The sequence below is a fragment of the Myotis yumanensis genome, unplaced genomic scaffold (genome assembly GCF_028538775.1).
Source record: "Myotis yumanensis isolate MYYU_CA2020_CCGP unplaced genomic scaffold, mMyoYum1.0.hap1 SCAF_6, whole genome shotgun sequence".
Taxonomy (NCBI): domain Eukaryota; kingdom Metazoa; phylum Chordata; class Mammalia; order Chiroptera; family Vespertilionidae; genus Myotis; species Myotis yumanensis.
In genome coordinates, this window is record NW_027223757.1 from 80,604,637 (window position 1) to 80,624,744 (window position 20,108).

At 38.5% G+C, this 20,108-nt stretch overlaps 1 protein-coding gene across 4 annotated transcripts; it reads left to right on the forward strand.

Annotated features, from left to right (window-relative positions):
• The first annotated feature begins 22 nt into the window (after positions 1 to 22).
• CENPQ (centromere protein Q) lies at positions 23 to 19,486 on the forward strand. Of its 4 annotated transcripts, none has more exons than XM_070419368.1 (9): positions 23 to 100; positions 3,566 to 3,709; positions 4,493 to 4,547; positions 5,568 to 5,688; positions 6,206 to 6,274; positions 9,596 to 9,725; positions 16,827 to 16,946; positions 17,082 to 17,159; positions 18,690 to 19,486. In XM_070419368.1, the coding sequence occupies exons 2-9, from the start codon at positions 3,608 to 3,610 to the stop codon at positions 18,819 to 18,821; spliced, it is 807 nt and encodes a 268-aa protein (XP_070275469.1). In that variant the 5' UTR covers positions 23 to 100; positions 3,566 to 3,607; the 3' UTR covers positions 18,822 to 19,486. The 4 variants fall into 4 exon arrangements, with proteins under 4 accessions (XP_070275469.1, XP_070275473.1, XP_070275471.1 ...); XM_070419372.1 differs by lacking the exon at positions 23 to 100 and adding an exon at positions 109 to 205; XM_070419370.1 differs by lacking the exon at positions 23 to 100 and adding an exon at positions 475 to 576.
• Positions 19,487 to 20,108: the final 622 nt, after the last annotated feature.

The window sequence follows — 20,108 nt, forward strand, 5'->3', positions numbered from 1 at the left end:
TCCGGTCTCTACCAGGCCACTTCCGGGTTTCCCCGGTTTGACGGTTTGGGCGCGAATCTCGGCGAGCCCGGCTCGCTGAATGGTTCGAGGGGAGCGGTCGGTGAGTAGTGAAGGCCTTGCCTGGCCCGTGGGTGCGATGCGAGAGGGAGTTTTGTGACCCACCCGTTCGTGGCAAACTCCGCGGTTTGCATTTGAGAAGCGCGAGGTGATTTTTCCAAAAAGGGGCGGCGTGGAGGGGGCGGGAATGAGAGCCGGTCTGCCCTGCCGGGCCACGGGTTGAATTATTTGACTCGCGAGGAGGGAGTGGAGCCACGCTGGTTCGCCCCTCCTTTCCGAGAACCATCCTCTCCCTCGTCCTTCTGCCTGCATCTCCCCGCAGCCCGTCGCGGGACCCGGCGCAGCCTCGGAGCTTGGTGTCTGGCCTTGAGGCTCCTGCGGTCGGCGGCCGCCGGCCGCCGGCGTCACTGTCCAGAGGTCAACATTGGGCTTGTGTTTTGCCACTCGCGGTGCTCACGTCTTCTGCCCTCGCCGAGGTCGAGACTGAGAGCCTTGGTTTCCGCGAGTGTCAGCAAGCTGGTAAGGGACAGGGCAGCCTCGGTCTTCCCTGTGTCCCACCCCGGAAAGCGTGCGTTCTTCCCGCACCATGAAGTCGGCCCCCGGCCACCGTTCCCGTTATTTCTGTCCAGGCCTCCCGGGCACGTGCAAGGGTCGCGTAACGCACCCGTCTCTTCACGCTGTCTGTCATCGGGTGTTCGCTCCTTTCTCTCCAAGATGTCATTGTCCTTCTGGCTCAGTATTTCAAAATGTAACTCAAATATTAATGGTTTTTATATGAATATTGCATATTCTCTCTCACACACCGTCTTGAGATAGTCATCCACTCATTTGTCTTATAACATTTGTCACATTGTATATAACTGTCAATAGTAATTGTGGGTTGTTGTTTTTTTTGTATCTGTCTGTACCCACAGCTGTGGTTTCCTGTGGATCTAAAATTTCTATTCCTTTTTTTTTTTTTTTTTAGCTATATCCCAGATATTGTTCCAGGCAGTTGATGTATTCTGCACAAAATTTTAGCTTTACACAAGCCTTTGGTGTTGGTACTTTTATTAACCCATTTTACCCCGGGGGGAAGTGAGCAAGTTTCTTTGGCCAGGGCTCTGCAGCTAGTTAAATGGCAGAGCCAGGATGTGGAACCTGGGCAATGTGTCCTCCCTCACTCCTGCAGTGGTTCCCAGCCCGGGGCGATTTCGCTGCAGGGGCAGTTGATCACGTCTGGAGATCATTCCGGCTGTCACAACTGGGGAAGGTGCTACTTACTCTTGTGGGTGGAAGCCAGGGTTGCTGCTAAACATCCTTCGGTGCAGAGGACGCACCCACAACAGAGAATTAGCCCATTCCCACTGTTAGTACAGTGTAGTGCCAAGGTTGATACATTGGCATTGTGGCTTATTGCTTCAAGTAGGTTTCAGTGAAAATGGTGTTTCTCAAACTGTGATTAAAGGACCAATTTTTGTTTTTTAATTTTTAATCAGTCACATCTGACACTTGTACAATTCAATTAAAAATTAATTGCTAGTCAAACTCAAAGGCTAACACGGGCCAAATAAATAAGGTTTAAGTTTATGTGGGCTGCAAAAAACAAAAGCTTCAATTTTCATAGAAATGTAGGTTTCTTTCAATAGAGACGTGCTGAATACAAAGGACTAAAATAAATGAGTTATCGTTAACATAAAATAATAGAATATTTTAATAAAAATTAATATTTCTTCTTGAACATTAATTTACCAGACACTGAATAACTGCACAAATTAATAAGAGTAACGCACGTAAACCTCTTTTTCTTGTTCTCCGAAAGCAAAGTATTTCCTGTTGCGCACACCAAACAAGTCAGTACAAGACTAATGACGTGGCAATTGGCTGCTAGAATATTCGCTGCTAGTATTAGTGGAGAGAAATGGTGCGCCTGCGCATAAGACACGTCAGGGAAATGAATGCAACATGATTATAGTAATCAGTCATTAGTGAACATTGTAGTTTGTTATTAATAATTATGTATAACAGGATATTGTAAAAATTAAGTTACAAAAGTTTATTAAAATGTTTCTTACAGCCGAAGCCGGTTTGGCTCAGTGGATGGAGCGTCGGCCTGCGGACTCAAGGGTCCCAGGTTCGATTCCGGTCGGGGGCATGTACCTGGGTTGCGGGCACATCCCCAGTAGTAGATGTGCAGGAGGTGGCTGATCGATGTTTCTCTCTCATGGATGTTTCTGGCTCTCTATCTCTCTCCCTTCCTCTCTGTAAAAAATCAATGGAACATATTTTTTAAAAAAAATGTTTCTTACATACCGTTTTATTGGCTGGGCCACAAAAAATATTCGTAGTGGGCCACACGCAGGCCGCACGTTTGACATGCTTGCTACAGACTCTGCATGGTGTCATGTATCAATGTAGGTCCATAAATTGTAGCAAATGTACCTCTCTGGTGTGGGATGTTGATGGTGGGGAAGGGTAGGGGTGGGAGGAGATATATGGGTATATTGGAACTCTACTTTCTGCTCAATTTTGCTGTAAACCTAAAAATGCTCAAAAACAGTCTATATTTTAGGGAAAAGATAAATTACTAGAAAAATGAAATCTAAAAAGAAAAAAGCAAAGCCAATTATTTTATAATTAGATTCAATATAGACAAAATTGTCAAATTGTTATAAAAGTTTCTAAATCAATACCCTCAATTTCTATACTTAGAAGCACTATAGGAATTTATGTATGGATGTATATGTGTATTACATATCTCCATGTATATTATACCTAATTTCTGGCTATCTACTCCTTATAACCTAATGCAAGAATAAATATCCTATTCCTCTTTTCCTTTTAGCAGAAATGAGTTTGGTGATTAAAAATTATTAGATGGAGAAAGGGTAACGGTTATTCTAAATTTTTTCATTGATGTTATCACTCCACTCCTGTGCCTGTTTTTTAATTTGTGGGAGAGACAGAGGAATCAGTATACTTCTGTGCTCTTGTTAAAATGCACATAACCCAGACAGTTACATAGCTTAAATCCTTGTGAGTGAATTTACCACATTAATCTGCACAAGTTAGATTCATGGTATATTTCTAAAAATTACCTTCTTCCATTTTTGGCATAAGTTGAATGATAAATCCATTAAGTTTAAAACAAGAAGACCTGAGTGATACCTGTGAGATAGTAGATATCAAAGTTATTTGTGGCCAGAATAAGACAATTCAGCAGTTTATATTCCCATATTCTTGGATTTAAATATGGAGATAATGTTATTGTATGGAGGGGTATAAAGTTATAGATGCAAAAACATTTTTAAATGGTTTTTTAAAGCCATGCAAATGGAAGACATTTCTAAGAATGAAATTAAATTGGCTATTCTCACTCTAATAAGAACCAATGTTATTTGTTTTTAAATCTGTTTACATGTTTAAAATATTTAAAAGGCCAATTGGGAATATTTATAGAGACAGGTAGTCTTTTGAACAAAATATTATGCAAGTCTTAGGCATTTTTCTGTCCTTTTCATTTTTACAGATTTTTTTGGAGTACTGTTAGAATTGTTCTATTTAGATCAAGATGTCTAGCAAAGCAAATGCTTCCAAGAAGAGGTCTCAACAGTTAAAAAGAAATCCAAAAAGAAAAATTGATGATAAGGAAGTGGAGTTATCAGAGAAAGAGGTAATGAAAATAACCTAGTTTATCATCCAGAACTCATTAGAAATATCATCTTTTCTCTGTAAAGGAGTATATGAAAACTAAAGGCTACTTTTACTTGAAATTATAGTAATTCATATTTTGTGGGAGCTTTTACAGCATGATTTGTAAAAGTTCTCAGACAGAAATTGTTTGCTTCAATTCTGAAGATATTAATCAGAGAATTCTTTGGGGAGGAGTGGGTCATAGGGCATTGCTAAAGTATTTAAATGGGAAGACTAGGAATAAAGGATACAAATTCTATGGCATTCATATGTTAAAAGACAAGAGAATATGACAGTTGGTGGAGGAGATTTTTATTAAGATAGAGAAAAATTAGTTCGGTGGGAATTAGCTTTTTCCTACCATGACTTTACCACCTCTTTTAAAAGAATACATGACTAAATAATCACATTTTTTTTCTTCCGTTTTACCCTGTATTAGGCAGTGCCGCTATTTGTTTTGCAGATTAAATATGTAACACTGTTTCACTGGCAAAATAAGAAATTATTTCTTTAAAACATTGTTTGAGATCCTAGGACATTCTGTTTTACATTATCACCATTGTCCAGGAGTTGCTTTAGGTGTATTTTTTGCCTGAGACAAGTACATGCCCTTTTTCTGTAAAAGTGGTAATATACTTTTTTCTACCTAGGCAAAAGTTATATGAATTCTCTACCAAATAAGTGACAAATCTATTGCCAAAGCAAAAATGTTTTATCTGATGTTTAATTCTTTCTGTGTATATGCACATGTTTTCCCCTCTAGGTTAAAAACACAGTGAAAAAAAATAAAAATCATCCAAAGCATCTGTCTTCTAAAGGTATTTCTTTTCTATATCTTGTTGAACTGGCCTTTCTCAAGCTATGTTTATTCATGAAAAAATTATCAGTATCTTGTTTATGAGTTCTGCAAAAGCAAAGGATAGTAACAAACTGCAGCATTCTCATTTTTGCAAGAATAAGTAGCACTGGTTAGTCAGTTATTTTGGTCAACTGAAATTTTATTTACCATCGCTAGCAAAACACTGTGTAGGGTTATAAAATTGATAGGAACTAGAGAAAAAGTGTCCCACAGTCTGAATTATTACTCATCTGTGATACATAGAAGCACTTAGTGACTTCTCAAGACAAATATGCTTCTGTTCTGCCACCACTGCACAGATTAGCTTGGAACCACTACCTGATTTTATTTGGAGTAAATTAGTTTAATTAAATATCACCTTTTCCTCGAAGAATTGCCTGCCTCTCCTCACCCAAGACCAGGTTGTCATCTGTTTTTATACTTCCAGAGCGCACAGTACTTCTGCTTTTATAATGCTTGGCGTTCTTATAATTATTTAATCTCTCTTGTTTTTAAGAGAGTAAATCTTCATGTGAGCCAATCGTATATCTCCTTTGTTTATCCCTTCTCAGTAGAACAGTTAACAATCTACTAAACACTGTCTGTGATTTGGTTAATCTCTTTTGTTCCAGTTGCCATCCAACATTTAGTAGAAAAAGTGCGCAAGTCTTAACGAACTCTTTAATTAAGATCATTTCTGAGAACCATACTTTTATGTTGAATCCTAATAATTGTAGCTTGGTTATTCATTTTAAAATTGTCTTGGTTTTCTATCTGCAGTGTCGGCTAATATTATTTTAGTTAACAATAGGTAGCAGGTTCATATTTAACACCTGGCATGTGAGGGCTGTGCAATAAAGAGGAAATTAAACAGTTTATACAGCTTTATAATATTTGGTTTTCTTGATTCCATTAGCTATTTTAGATAAATTTATACTTTAATCACTTTTTAAGTAAAATCATACAAACTTCTAGACTGACCAGTCTCTTCTTTCACCAGGACAGACAGAGCAAACTAGTCTAAAACAGGTAAAGATAGCATACAGCAGGAGGAAAACCTGGCAACCTCTTTCGGAGAGCAGCAGAAAGCATTTGCAAACTCTGATGGAAACAGTCATCATGTGAGTATGAAATTTTTTCACTTAACTTTATTTCTACTTACGTTTTCCATAGATAGTATTCTTTTAAATGTTATTTTCTATTTTATGGTGATAGGATGTTTTTCTCTTTCAGAAGATATTTTTAATAGCATTAGCCTAAGCAGGAAAGTTTTGGTTATTTTCAGAAACTTAGAATCCCATCAGGGAAATAAAAATGAAGTCTATGTGGCCTGATCTGTGCAATGTGGACATTTTAGGAAGAAGTTCAGTTCAAATTGACACTATCTGGAAGTTACCACCCTGGAGGCAATACAAAGAAAATAAGGGTTCTGCTCTCAAGGAGCTGAAATCCATCAGAAGAGTCAGGCATATAAATTAAACACAACAACATAATGTGATAGAAAGAACTTTGATTATCCCTCCACTTAAAATGTATACAAAAGAAAAAGTGATTGATTCTGCCTGGCTAGGAAAGAGGCAAACTAATATTTACTCAATCCTTTTTCTTTTTCTTTTTCTTTTTCTTTTTCTTTACTAGAGCAATTTTGAGTAACAAAAGTAGAGAAAATGAACAAATTCAATATCATCTCAACTGCCTGAAGAAAAGGTAATATACTAGTAGTTACGCAATAGGAAACGATTAAATAAAACATATTTAGGAAAAGTTTAATCTGTTTATGTTGCAGAACAGACATCTGTGGAATAGAAAAGTTTTTCATTTGGGATTTTTTTGTTGTTTTAAAAAGAGGAACAATTTGGGAACATATATTTCATCCTAAATTGCTGCTATATGTGCCGAACCGGTTTGGCTCAGTGGGTAGAGCGTCAGCCTGCGGACTCAAGGGTCCCAGGTTCGATTCCGGTCAAGGGCATGTACCTGGGTTGCGGGCACATCCCTACTGGGGGCTGTGCAGGAGGCAGCTGATCGATCTCTCTCATCGATGTTTCTAACTCTCTATCCCTCTCCCTTCTTCTCTGTAAAAATTCAACAAAATATATTATAAAAAAAAAAAAAAAAATTGCTGCTATATGCAAGTCTGCATGCTTTAAGAGAATTTATTAGGAAGAGTCTGAAGGTGACAAAATGCCTCCTCCTATAATTCACTTTTCTGTATTGGGATTTGAACAGTATGTTGTCAACTTTAACTCCATTCAACTGCATTTTGAACAATTTGAAGTTAACAGTTCACCACTCTTATTTATTCTATCACTGTGTTTTCGTGTAATTTTCCAGAATATTACTGCTCTTCCTCTTGTGGCAAGTCACAAATGGAGGTTTCTTTTCATGTGTTCTTAAAAAGTCACACCACTGTGATTACTTTTTTTCTAGTATTTGCACCACGTTGTCTTTTCATAGAAGAATATTCTGCATCTTAGTTACTGGTGTACCCAGAAATGTTTGTGACCTAGTACTTTATTCTTTGGAAGACTGAACACAAATTCTACTTTAAGTGTAAAGTAGCAGAATAGAAAGGTTGGGATGGGGTAGGTGGGGGTGGGAGTTGGTGGAGAGAGATTGAAGAGATTAAAGAAAGACTTCTATAAGCAGGCCTGTACATGACTTATAGAAGTAACAGCCTAATATTGAAGGAGTGCCCTAAAAAGCTACTAAATAAGATAATATATAATAAAGAAGTAGCTTATTCATGGTCTTTTTAATATGGGACAAATAACCATGGTTAGTTTACAAATGAGAATATGACAGTACATAATAGCTGTTCTTCACCGTGGTCACGCTGGGTAATCAGAAAAGATTAAATTGTTCAGTATATAGGCTGTATCTTCATCATGTAGCAGCCGTGGAGATGTATATTTTAAAGACTGCCTGTTTTGTGTTTGCTCTTGCAGCTCACTTTCTTTAATCCCCAAAATAATAATACTCAAGATACTTTCCCTTTTACTAATTTAGCAGTGTTTACAGCCTTAGCAAATTTATTTTAATTGATCTCTGAATACATTTTCCTATAGCAGCATTTCTCAAAGTATATTTGCAACACTTATTTTTAAAGATACTCTGTGAATAAAAGTGATATATCGTGAATAATGTTTTGGTCCATTAGCATATTAAAAGTCCTGCAGTTAGTAAATGTATTTTATTTTGCTTAACCTAGCATCTCTCAAATTAGTATTTATCACAGGGACTCTTTATTTCATATATTAGTCTCATCTCTGCTCTGTCTGCATTTTGGCTGTATTCTTTTGGACAGATTATCCTTACTACGTTAAGAGTTGTAGACATGGATAGCTTCCTATGTATCTTTTCAGCCTTGTGAAGAAAGAGGAGAAAGAAAACACTTATCCTCTTAGCTCCAGTCACAAAATTCTAGGAAATAGACTGTGATTGGCCCAGCTTCGATGATACTCCTGTCTTTGGACTGATTTTGTGGCAAGACTGTTATGATTGATATAGATTAGATCATACACATACCCACATGATCAGACAGACAGGTTGCTAGTCAGGTAAAGTGGTTATACCCTATAGTTTCTAGAGGAACATGCTTTGGGAAAGTTGTCCTAAGGAAACAATGTTGTAAATAGTAAGTATTATTGTTAAGTAGGATGTATTCATGTTATATTTTTATTATTTTTTAAAATATATATTTTATTGATTTTTTACAGAGAGGAAGGGAGAGGGATAGAGAGTTAGAAACATGATGAGAGAGAAACATCTATCACCTGCCTCCTGCACACCCCCTACTGGGGATATGTTCGCAACCAAGGTACGTGCCCTTGACCAGAATCGAACCTGGAACTCTTCAGTCCGCAGGCCGATGCTCTGTCCACTGAGCCAAACCGGTTAGGGCTCATGTTATATTTTTAGTTTAATTCGTTTTAAAAGGATTCTGGAAATCTGACCACTATTTAGGACATTGGAATAGTGGATGATCCTTCCACAGAATTGACTTAATGAACTTTTAGAAGAAACTGATTATAAACAGAAACTTTATTTTAGTTAAGAAGTCAAAGCCTTACCCTCTTGGGAAGATTATACAGACAAGATTTATGCTTAAACGTGATGCCCTAATGATGGTTTTCTGGAAAACTGAAGTTTATCCTAAAAGTTAGATGAAAATTATGATTGGTGAGGGTTTTACTGCCTACTTTTTTCTTTACAAAAATTAATATTTTGAATAAGACCCCAGGAAGATAAGTCTTAGGTTCCAGTTGTTCAGATTAAGTAATAGAACTTTTTAGCACCCCAAGTGCTCCTCTTAGGTAAAAGCAACCAAATTCATATTTTCCTACTATGGAAACAAGAATCAAATAATGGAAAGCTGTATTGCTCTCTGCTAGAAGTCAGGGTAGTAATGTCAGTTTTTATTGGTGCTCTAATCAACCTAGTTTCAAGGAGGACTTTTTAACTTTAATACTATTCATGTTAATAGTGCTTTAGAACAAAGCATTTTAATCTCAGTGTTTTATTTGTCTTAAAGTCTATGGGACTCAGTTTTCTTTAAAGTCATCTTATTAATCACATTCTGTAAAACAACTGAGATTTAGAATCCAGGCTCATTGTTAAGGTTTATAGAGCAGTGCTCCATCTCTTACTCAATAATTCATGATGAATAATACACTTATGTGCTGGAATAGTCTAGAAAACACATTTAAAAAAACACACAAGGAAATTTTTATTTTAAAAAGCATATAAGTAATTGTTAAATGTATAAAAATAGAAAAATTTCCTTTTATGAAGAAGCTTAAGTGCCCCCCATGATTTGAAGTAAATCTTAATAAAATAAAATGTTAAATGATGATTTGTCAGGGCTTTTGGGGGGAGACTTACTGCTAAGGTGAGTTACTTTTAATAAAGATGAAGCCCTTGGGAGCAAGATGGCAAATAAAAAAGATAACAGTATTTCAAAACAAAAGTAATATTAATGGTACTGAAAAAATAAGCTAATAATTGTGTTTTTATTCTATCCCTAAGATTGCTACAAATGTTTGAAACCCTAAAAGTCCCTCCCCCAAAACTGAAAGATTTAACTAATATGTCAAGTCTACTGAAAATGGAAAGGGCCCGTCACAGAGCCAATGAAGAAGGCCTGGCGTCATTGCAGGTATGGGATTGAACAGGGAGTCCATACCTAGGGGGACAGGGAAGAGACCAAAAGGTTTTTTTAAATTATCATGATATTCTCCTGGCAATAAATACTAGATCTTGGACCAGGTTTGTTCATTAAATTTTTTTTTTCTTTTACTCTAACCAAAAACTTCACCTAAACTTGGGGCCTCTAAATTTAAGTATTTCTAGTAAATTAGTGATTAAGTAACTGTCTTGTGTTTTTTTTTTTTACCAGACTTTATAACTGAACTATCCTAGTGATTTTTAAAACTATATTTATTTATTTCAGAGAGGAAAGGAGAGCGAGAGAGAGATAGAAACATCAATAATGAGAGAGAATCATTGATCTCTGCCTCCTGCACAACCCTCACTGGGGATCAAGTCCACAACCCGTGCATGTCCCCTGACCGGGAATCGAACTGTGACCTGGTTCATAGATCGACACTCAACCACTAAGCCACACTGGCCAGGCTATTTATCAAATTATAGGAACTCATCACTAAATGCTGTAGAATTTGAAAACATTAGTTTTTCCATCCTGTACTTCATTGTCAGGAACACAGTCATCATCATCATTGTTATTATAGCTAATATGTAATGAGGGCTTGCTTTGTTCTAGGAACTTTTCTAGGCACTTACAGTTATATCCCTTAATCCTCACAAGGACTTAGAGAGGTCTATGCTCTATTATCCTCATGCTACAAATGTGAAAAAGACATACTGACATTTCTGGCTGAACCTTAGACAAACTGCTTAAAATTGTAGTGCAAACCTAGCCAGTCCAATGTCAGAGCATGATTCTTAATCATTACGCTGTAGAAGTTACTGAGAAATAACATTAGCTGTTATCATTAACTTCAGCCTTGTACTTAGTGGATACTTGAACAATTAAGAAAAGCACCTTATTGGGAGATCACTTCATAAATTATATAACTGTTTAATCACTATGCTATACACATGAAAGTAATATAAATAATATTGCATGTCAACTCTAAAAAGTTTTTAGAGTGCAGGCAAATCAGATAGATTAGATATAGATATAGATATAGATATAGATATAGATAGATATAGATAAAGAAGCAACCTTAAGGGACCTATTGGATAATTCTAAAAAGTAGAGCAGATTGGACCATATATCCCTTAGTCATTTTGCGTTGTGGTGCTTAGGTCTTTGTTAGTAATTCAGTAAGTACAAGGTGATAGTAGTTTATGCAAGGAATGCCAAGGATTTCTAATATTTCAAAATTCACAAATAATTTATTCTAGTTTATATAATTTAGATAATGTTGGAAGGATTAGTTTCTGAGCAACAAATCTACATATATTATAAATTAATAGGGTGGTATTTTTTAGTGATTACCTGGCTTTCTTCATAGGGTGAGATTACGTTTAATTTCCTCCCAATGTTACTACTTTTCATGGATTATTTTTAGTACTGGCTCTAGTTCTAACAGCTGGATGACATTATTATGGGTGTTTTTTTTTAATTTTCAGATTCATTGAGATATAATTGACAAATTCTAAGGTTTAAAGTGTGCATCATGGTGATTTTATATAGGTATGCACTGTGTGTGAAAGGATTCCCATCTAGTTAATTACATCCATTTCTCACATATATCCTTTAGAGAGAAATGTAGATAATATCATTTAAATTCTACTTTTTAGCAAATTTCAATTATACAATACTAGAGGCCCAGTGCATGAATTTGTACAAGGGTGGGGTCCCTCGTCCTGGCCAGGGATCGGGGCCGATCAGGGCCGTCTCACCCAGTCCTGATTGGGGCCAATGGGGGCTGGCCGGTGGGGAGGGAGGGACTGCAGGAGGTTGACTGGCCAGCCGGGGAGGGACTGTGGAAGGGCTCCAGGGCATGTCCAGCCCTCTCACCCAGTCCTGATCAGCCAGACGCCAGCAGCAAGCTAACCTAACCGTCGGAGCATCTGCCCCCTGGTGGTCAGTGCACATCATAGCGACTGGTCGAGCAGTGGACCAAACAGTCGGACACTTAGCATATTACACTTTTATTATATAGGACTAGGGGCCCAGTGCACGAATTCATGCACCTTAAAAGGAACTGTGGGCCATGAGGCTGCGGTGGGCCCAGGGGTGAATCTCAGCCCATCCTCCATGCCCCCACTCTGCCCCTCTTGCTGTGGCTCCTGGTCCCCTGTCTGCTGGCAGCCCGACTCCCACCGCTGCCGCTCCCACACACTGATGGTGCAGAGCGATTGGGGCTGGCGCCAGCAGCGGATGCGAGCAGCAGTTGTTGCACCGATCACCCCTCAGGAGCAGGGGGAGGTGGAGAGGCCCTCAAGGGCAATCGGAGCCAGCAGCAGTGTTTGACTATATTCTGCACAGTGAGAAAACCTGAAGTCATTTTCAAGGTCCACCATTTCTTCTTTTCAGTCGGGTCAAGTGTCTAAGCTTTCTTAATCTCCATTTTCTGGCAGTTAAATATTTCATCCTTTGGTCTCTCTGCGTGATCTACAATGATAATCTGTTTCATGTTGATATTTACTGCTGTGTTGCTGACAGTTACCTGAAAGAGAAGTTGGGGTGCTTCACTGGACTGGAAAAAGTTTAGCTAAATCAGAAAGCAGGTCTAATTAAGCAAGTTTATTCTATAAAAGTTGACTTGTGCATGCACAGTACATATAAAGCTCTCGCGCCAATCGCACACATGTGTTTCCATCTGTCATTATCAATCGTGAATTTGGTTAACACTTCTATTGTAGAGAAAGGGTGAATAGCGATATTAACACTTGGAGTGGGGGAAACGAGTTAAGTCGGCTCGCGTGAATTGCGCGTACTCCGCGGGAGCCGTCTTAACTCGGTTCATAGATTTGCGGTGGAGTGCGGGAAACGTGTAAACTCGGGCCGATTGTAACTGCGTATTACCAAATATTTGTTTGTTTGCCGTTCACAAAGATACCTACCTGCATATGCGAACCGTTTCATACCCATTGGGGTAATAGGTATCATAAAAATCCCTGATTTTGCGCGGGAAACCTAAATAATTGCCCGCGCCAGCTTATATTTTGGCGGGAAATTCACCCCACACCGGAGTGTTAAAATATTTCTTCTAATTAATTTCTTTTCAATAATCAGGAATTCGTGCACCAGTCCACTAGTTTATTATAAAGGACTCAACTTAGGAACAGCCAAAAGGAAGAGATGCCTACGGGCACGGTATATGGGAAGGGATGCTGAGCTCCCATGCCTCTTCAGGCACATCATCTTCCCAGTTCCTTCATGTGATAACCAACCTGGAAGCTCTCTGAACCCCATTGTTGGGAGTTTTTATAAAAGCTTCAGCACATAATCATATTGATTGTTAATTAAGTCTCCAGCCCAGCTCTCCTTCACAGATCATGATCACCTGGTTGCTTGTTCTGGCAACCAGCCTTCATGCTGTGTGTGTACATTATCACAAACTCTGGTAAGGTTGAAAGGACTTACGAATAACGAAAGGCGCTCCTCTCACCGCAATCACTCAGAAAATTACAAAGGTTTTTGGTAGCTGTGCCAGGAACCAAGACAAAAATCAAATATAACTAACTATGCTCTTATCCCATCCTTCCCCACCCCCATCACTTAGGCGTTACAAAGGTTTTAGAAACTCTGTGCCAGGAACTGAGGACGAAGACTGAATAAATATATATTTCCTGTATCACAGCAGTCTGTGGTTTGCTTGATAAGTCAGTTACTTGATAAGTCACTGTTCACATTTTGGGCATAAGAGTTCTCCATTGGCATAAGAGAGTTTTTGAACTAGGAGTTTGTAGAATTTGTATTCATTCGTTTTCTCTTGTGCATTACTTAGAAAGCTTTCTCCTACTGCAGCCTAGAGTTACTACTGGTGGTGACTTTCCAAAACCTGGAGAAAAAACCCACGTAAGCATGGGGAGAATGTGCAGTCTCCACACAGTGGTGGCCCTAGCAGGGAATTTTTTTTTCCCCTCGTTATAACAAAATGAGGTTGAACAAAACAACATTATTAGAGGAATTGCTATACCAAAAGGTGAAGTTACAGAATTCAGGAAAGAATTAGAAATAAAATGCTGGAGGCTAAGAACAGTAGTTAGCATAATAAATGCGAGAAGTTCGACAGAAGGCTGATGGACATCTTCAGCAGGGCTGAAGATCTGCATATTATCACCTGCTGCCAAACAGCTGAGGGCAATTCCCCTAACCTGATAATCCTTTACTGTCTACCAAACTTTACCTTAGATATGTATATCTGCTTTGCTAAAGGGCAAAAATCCTATCTAATAAAAGACAAATAGGGTAATTAACCATACCTCCGATATGCTTCCCATAGGCTAATCAGGGCGATATGCAAATTAACTGCCAACTAAGATGGCAGCCGGCAGCCACACAGCTCAAGCGAACAGGAGGCTTGGTTGCCCCGACAATGGAGGAAGCCAAGGTTCCCGGCCTGCTGCAGCCGGCTCTGAGCCTGCAAGCAACAGCTCTGAAAGCAACTATGTTTCAATTATAAACGCTAAACAAACCCCAGATACCTGCTTTCAGCCAGCTGAGATCTCAGAGCTGGAGCTGCAACACTGTTTCAATTATAGAAGCCAAACAAAACCCAGATAACTGCTTTCAGCAGCCGAGGCCTCAAGCTGGAGCCGGACCTCAGAGCTGGAGCCAGCTCTCAGCTTCAGTGACAGCCATAGAAGGTAAATAAATCCCAGAATAAAAAAAAGGAGAGGTTGGGAGCTTCAGTTGCCCACCAGCCTGAAAACTGCCCTCAGCCCCTCACCCAGACTGGCCAGGCATCCCGGTGGGGACCCCCACCCTGATCCGGGACACCCTTCAGGGCAAACCAGCCAGCCCCCACCCGTGCACCAGGCCTCTATCCTATATAAAACAGTAATATGCAAACTGACCCTAACAGCAGAAGGACTGGGAATGACTGGTCACTATGACACACACTGACCACCAGGGGGCAGGCGCTCAATGCAGGAGCTGCCCTCTGGTGGTCAGGGCGCTCTCACATGGGAGGAGCTCTGCTCAGCCACAAGCCAGGCTGATGGCTGCCAGTACAGCGGTGGTGGTGGGAGCCTCTCCTGCCTCCTCAGCAGCGCTAAGGATGTCCGACTGCAGTTTAGGCCTGCTCCCCACTGGCAAGTGGACATCCCCCGAGGGCTGCCAGGCTGCCAGAGGGATGTCTGATTGCCATCTTAGGCCCAATCCCTGGGGAGCGGGCCTAAGCCAGCAAGTGGCCATCCCCCAAGGGGTCCCAGACTGTGAGAGGGCACAGACCAGGCTGAGTTCCCTACCCCCCCTCATGCCTTCCAAATTTATATTTCTTGTGTAGTCTCTATTCATTTATGCACAGTCCTCCAGATTCCTGAACCCTAGCTGCGGAAAGACTGTGGCAATAAAAGAAAAAGCCTTTTGGATTTGCCGACTAAGTTAGAGTACTAAAGCAAACAAATACAACTGATAATACTTACGATACATAGAAGGTGAAATGAGAAAATGTTAAGAATCAAAAAGAATGATTATTTTTTCAAGGTATCGGGGAAAAAATGGAAAATACAAAAGTTGCAAAATGGGTATGGTAGGAATACCCAAAGAAATAACCAAAGCAATGGAATAAAATTAATTTTTAAAAATGTATAATGAGCCGAAACCGGTTTGGCTCAGTGGATAGAGCGTCGGCCTGCGGACTGAAAGGTCCCAGGTTCGATTCCGGTTGAGGGCATGTACGTTGGTTGCGGGCACATCCCCAGTAGGAGATGTGCAGGAGGCAGCTGGTCGATGTTTCTCTCTCATCGATGTTTCTAACTCTCTATCCCTCTCTCTTCCTCTCTGTAAAAAATCAATAAAATATATTTTTAAAAAAATGTATAATGAAAAAATTTAGTCATTTTTTTTTAATTTTTATTGATTTTTTACGGAGAGGAAGGGAGAGGAATAGAGAGTTAGAAACATCAATGAGAGAGAAACATTGATCAGCTGCCTCTTGCACATCCCCCTACTGGGGATGTGCCTGCAACCAAGGTACATGCCCTTGACCAGAATCGAACCTGGGACCCTTCAGTCCGCAGGCCGACGCTCTATCCACTGAGCCAAACCAGTTAGGGCTAGTCATTATTATTAACTCTTCCATCAGTGCTGTTATTCATTTCCTTCTATATGAGTTGAATGGTGGGCCCCGAAAAGTACATTTAAATCTTAATTCCTGGAATATGACCTTATTTAGAAAGCGAATCTTCCCAGGTGTAATTAAGTTAGGATCTCAAAGTGAGATCATCTTGGATTATCTTGGGTGGGCCCTAGATCCAGTGACAAGTATCCTTCAAGAGATGGAAATGTCCTTATAAGGGATAGACATAAAGGAAAGGGCCTTGTACAAACATGCAGAAATTGGAGTGATGCAGCTACAAGGAATGCTGGCAGCCTCAGAAGCTGGAAGAGGCAAGAAAGGAATCTTCCCTAGAGCCTTCAGAGGGAGCCTGCCCACGGATCTTTGTAGTGGCATTCAAAACTTGGAGTAAAACAAGATGTCCTTCAGTAGGTGAAAGGATAAATAAATGGCACATGTAGACAATGGGATATTAAAATCAGTATTAAAAAGAAAGTAGCTATCAAGCCCACAAAGGCAAGGAGGAAACTTAAATGTATATTATTAAGTGAAATAAGCCAATCTGAGAAGGCTGTGTACTATATGATTGCAACTATATGACATCTGAACAAGACAAAACTGTGGGGACAATAAAAGGATCAGTGATTGCCAGGGTGTGTGGTGGGGGTATAGATGAACAGGCCATCAGCCCTTGGGCTCTGCTGGATTTACACAGGGCTTCCAGAATCTGATGCTAGCAGCTTCAGTAAGTTTTTAAGGAAATATTCTTGTACGTGAGATATCTTTTTGTTTCAGGAAATTAACTTCTTTATAATGCAATATTACAGTGGGCAATTAGTTCCTAGCAAGTCTGGTTTTTGAAAGAAAAACATTATATTTACCAGTTTCTTTTAGCAGTGTTGCAATATATAAGGTTTTTAAAAGATATGTATATATTTTGGGGGGTTTATTTAATAAAATATTTAATTTGAAACATTAACTTTCTCTTTCTGACTCAGGAAGAAATAGATAAAATAGTAGAGACCACAGAGGCAGTGACTGGGGATATCCAGAGCCTAAAGAACAAAATTCAAATTCTGACAAGTGAGGTGGAAGAAGAAGAGGAGAAATTTAAACAGGTAATTGTTTAATAATATATTGCTAGACTCGGTGTAATTTTTAATGCTTACATTTACCAAGACAACTTTTCTGTGTAATAAGTTCAGAGATATTAGTCTTTTTAAAGAACCTGTAGCTTTCTTTTTCTACTTTAGATGTTTCAAATAGAAAGCAGTGATGTACTCTCCCTTCCAGAACTTTCTCAGAAGAGTCTCAAAGCACCCACACTTCAGGTAACAATTTACTATATTAACTGTATCACCAGTTATTAATTTAATATTTAAAAGCATTATATATCCTGTTTCTTTAAAAAACAACAACAAATGGAATTCATGGTATACATATACACACAATTATTTCTTATTTGACACTATAGTTTGAACATCTTTCTTTGTCAGTCTATGTAGATGTCTCTCGTCCTTTTTAATAACTGTATAATATTCCATTGTATGGATGTACCATAATATAAGTTGTGAGGTACTGATGAAAATAAGTAAGCTTTATCTGCCAGGGTGTTATCCAGCATCTAGAAGCATTCAGGAATCTGGAGAAGGGGATGCGTGTAAATTAATAAAGAGACTAGAAATATAAATTTAGAAGGCATTTTGGGAAACCAGAGGAGACCTAGCTTCAATAACCAAGGTCTCTGCATCTCTGGACCCCTCGCTCTTTATTATCACAAATTGCCCTAAAGCAAAGCAGCTATACATATCAAAAGGTAAGGTTTGTTATACAGTTGCCATTGTCAGGTTGTGGGGAACTGCCCTGGACTGTCCCAGTAGCAGGCAATAACATGTAGATTTTCAGGTTTGGGGAAATGCCCTCAGCTGTCTGGCAGCAGGCAGACTTTTCAGGTTTGAGGAAATGCTTTTAGCTATTCCAGCAGCAAGTAATATGTAGATATTCAGCCCTGCTGAATAAGCCCCAAGTTCCATCAACCTTTTGATGAACTCTTTGCATTTATGACCTGCTGGAATTAGCTTCCAGCATTTATCATTACAAATAATGCTGAGTATACCCTTGTACATATATTTTTACGCATCTGTGTGGTCATATAACTGTAGAATAGATTTAGGGAAGTAAATTGCTTTTGCTTATGCTACTAACAATGACCTATAACTCTCCATAAATCATATTATGTCTTATGTGTAGTAGGCTATACACTGCTAACTTGTCTTTCTTCAAAGGACCCTAGTAGATATTATAGTGTAAATGTTTATAGTGGTAGAGAGTCTTTATATTTTCTCAAAAAGTATTTTGAACTTTTCCTATTTACAATTCACCTAGGTGTAAGGAGCAAAATGGGCAGAGGAAAAACAGAATAATGTAGATTTGAGAGAAGAACAGAATGAGTTGATGGTTTTTGAAGTTGAGTGATGGGAACATGAGATTTATTATACCATTTTCTAAATAATGTACATTTATGTTTTTCATAATAAGATTAAAAAACAATTATATGCGTGAAGGTGGTCAAAAGGTACAAACTTCCAGTTGTAAAATAAATAAGTCACGAGGATGTAATATACAGTATAGTAATTAGTCAATAATACTGTATTGTGTTTTTGAAAGTTGCTAAGAGTAAATCTTAGAAGTTCTCATCACACAAAAAATTGTAACTGTGTGGTGAAGGATGTTAACTAGATTCATTGCACAATATATACAAATATTGAAACATTATGTTATACGCCTAAAACTAATATAATGTTATTTGTCAATTATAGTTCAATAAACATTTTTACACTAATTACACATTGTACCCACAGGAAGAAATTTTGGCACAAATTCCAAACCAGAATGCTCTTCTGAAGGACTTTGATGTTCTCCATAATTCGTCTCAGACAAAGAACATGCTAACTTTCATCGAAGAAGCCTATGAGAGACTGGATGCCTCTTAAAGAATGTTTTTAAGTTATTCCACATTAATTTATAATGTTTATAAGTTTTAAAACTGTTAACCTGATATTTCAGAGGCTAAGGCTTCTTTAAGGTTTATTGTTTCCTAATATGGAGCTTAAAATGAGCCTCTGTAGATCTACCATTAGCATCTAGTGTAGTCCTGAAAACTGGTTTTAGCAGTTGCCGCATCCAGGAGCTCACATTTTTGTTCCAGTTATTTACCTGACACTGTAAAATAAGAACAGTCACAGTCCACTGATTTATAGGCTAGATAAAGCTCATTTATTGATTAGTGCAGAGGAAATTTGATACTGTGACTTAATATATGTAAAGTGTTTAAAGTACCTAGTTCATAAAAATGTTTGCTCTCATTATTATTCTTTAGCTGATGACTTACATTTTCTGCCTGGTCATCTGGAACTTGAGAAATCTCCAAATGCCTTTACTTTTTTACATAACTCTCTAGACTTTGCGGTATAATTAAGATTCTCCATGTGTCTTTAACTTTGGAGGTAGCATGAACATTTCTGTGGTTGGTTTAGTGTATAGATGTTGCATACTTATTTTCCCTTACCATCAAATCATACTTTCATTTCATAAAATTATTAAAGTGGAACATAAACAGATTTACTCCCTTAAAACAAAAACCAAAACAAAAGTGAATTTTCTTTCCTCATTGTGATTATAATATGTATATACATGTAAATAAATGATCAGTAAAACATTAAAATTTATTTTTATTGTCTGGGTTGCTTTAATCTATTTGTAAGTAAAATAACTGAAATTTAATTATTTTTCTGTCTCACCTAGAATACTTCGCCAGTTAATGTAGAAAGTGCCACAATTCTGTTAATACCCTCCATGCAGAGACCACCAGGGAACAAACTCGGTGTAATGCTCACTGCCGTGAGGGAGGCCACACGCCACAGGAAACCCTGGGCAGCTCAGTAAAAGGGTCAAAAGCAATATCCTCTTAGGAAGCAATGGTCCAAAAGGCCATTAATGGACTTCAGAGGGAAAGAAAGTCTTCAATAACAGAAACCTGTACTGCAGCATTTAAAGAAAGTGTTTTGTGTATTTTGCACTGTCTGCTACATCAGGCAAAGCAACTAAAAGATTTTGCAAAATATCTTAAAAATTTCACTTGGAGACTTACAGCTTCAGAATTTTAGAATGACTAATAGAGCCCCAACTCACTGGTTTTTATCATTAATTACGATGTTTATAATAGCTTTTGGGAAAGGAGGTACACTAAAAGTCTTGTTTCTCGCCCAGCTGGTGTTCAG

What these genes read in the sequence shown, in the direction of transcription:
- CENPQ (XM_070419368.1), top strand. Translation starts at nt 3,608, where the DNA reads ATGTCTAGCAAAGCAAATGCTTCCAAGAAGAGGTCTCAACAGTTAAAA. An exon ending in AAGGCCTGGCGTCATTGCAG is followed by an intron (nt 9,726 to 16,826) that starts GTATGGGATTGA and finishes TTTCTGACTCAG; the next exon opens with GAAGAAATAGATAAAATAGT. An exon ending in AAGAGGAGAAATTTAAACAG is followed by an intron (nt 16,947 to 17,081) that starts GTAATTGTTTAA and finishes TTTCTACTTTAG; the next exon opens with ATGTTTCAAATAGAAAGCAG.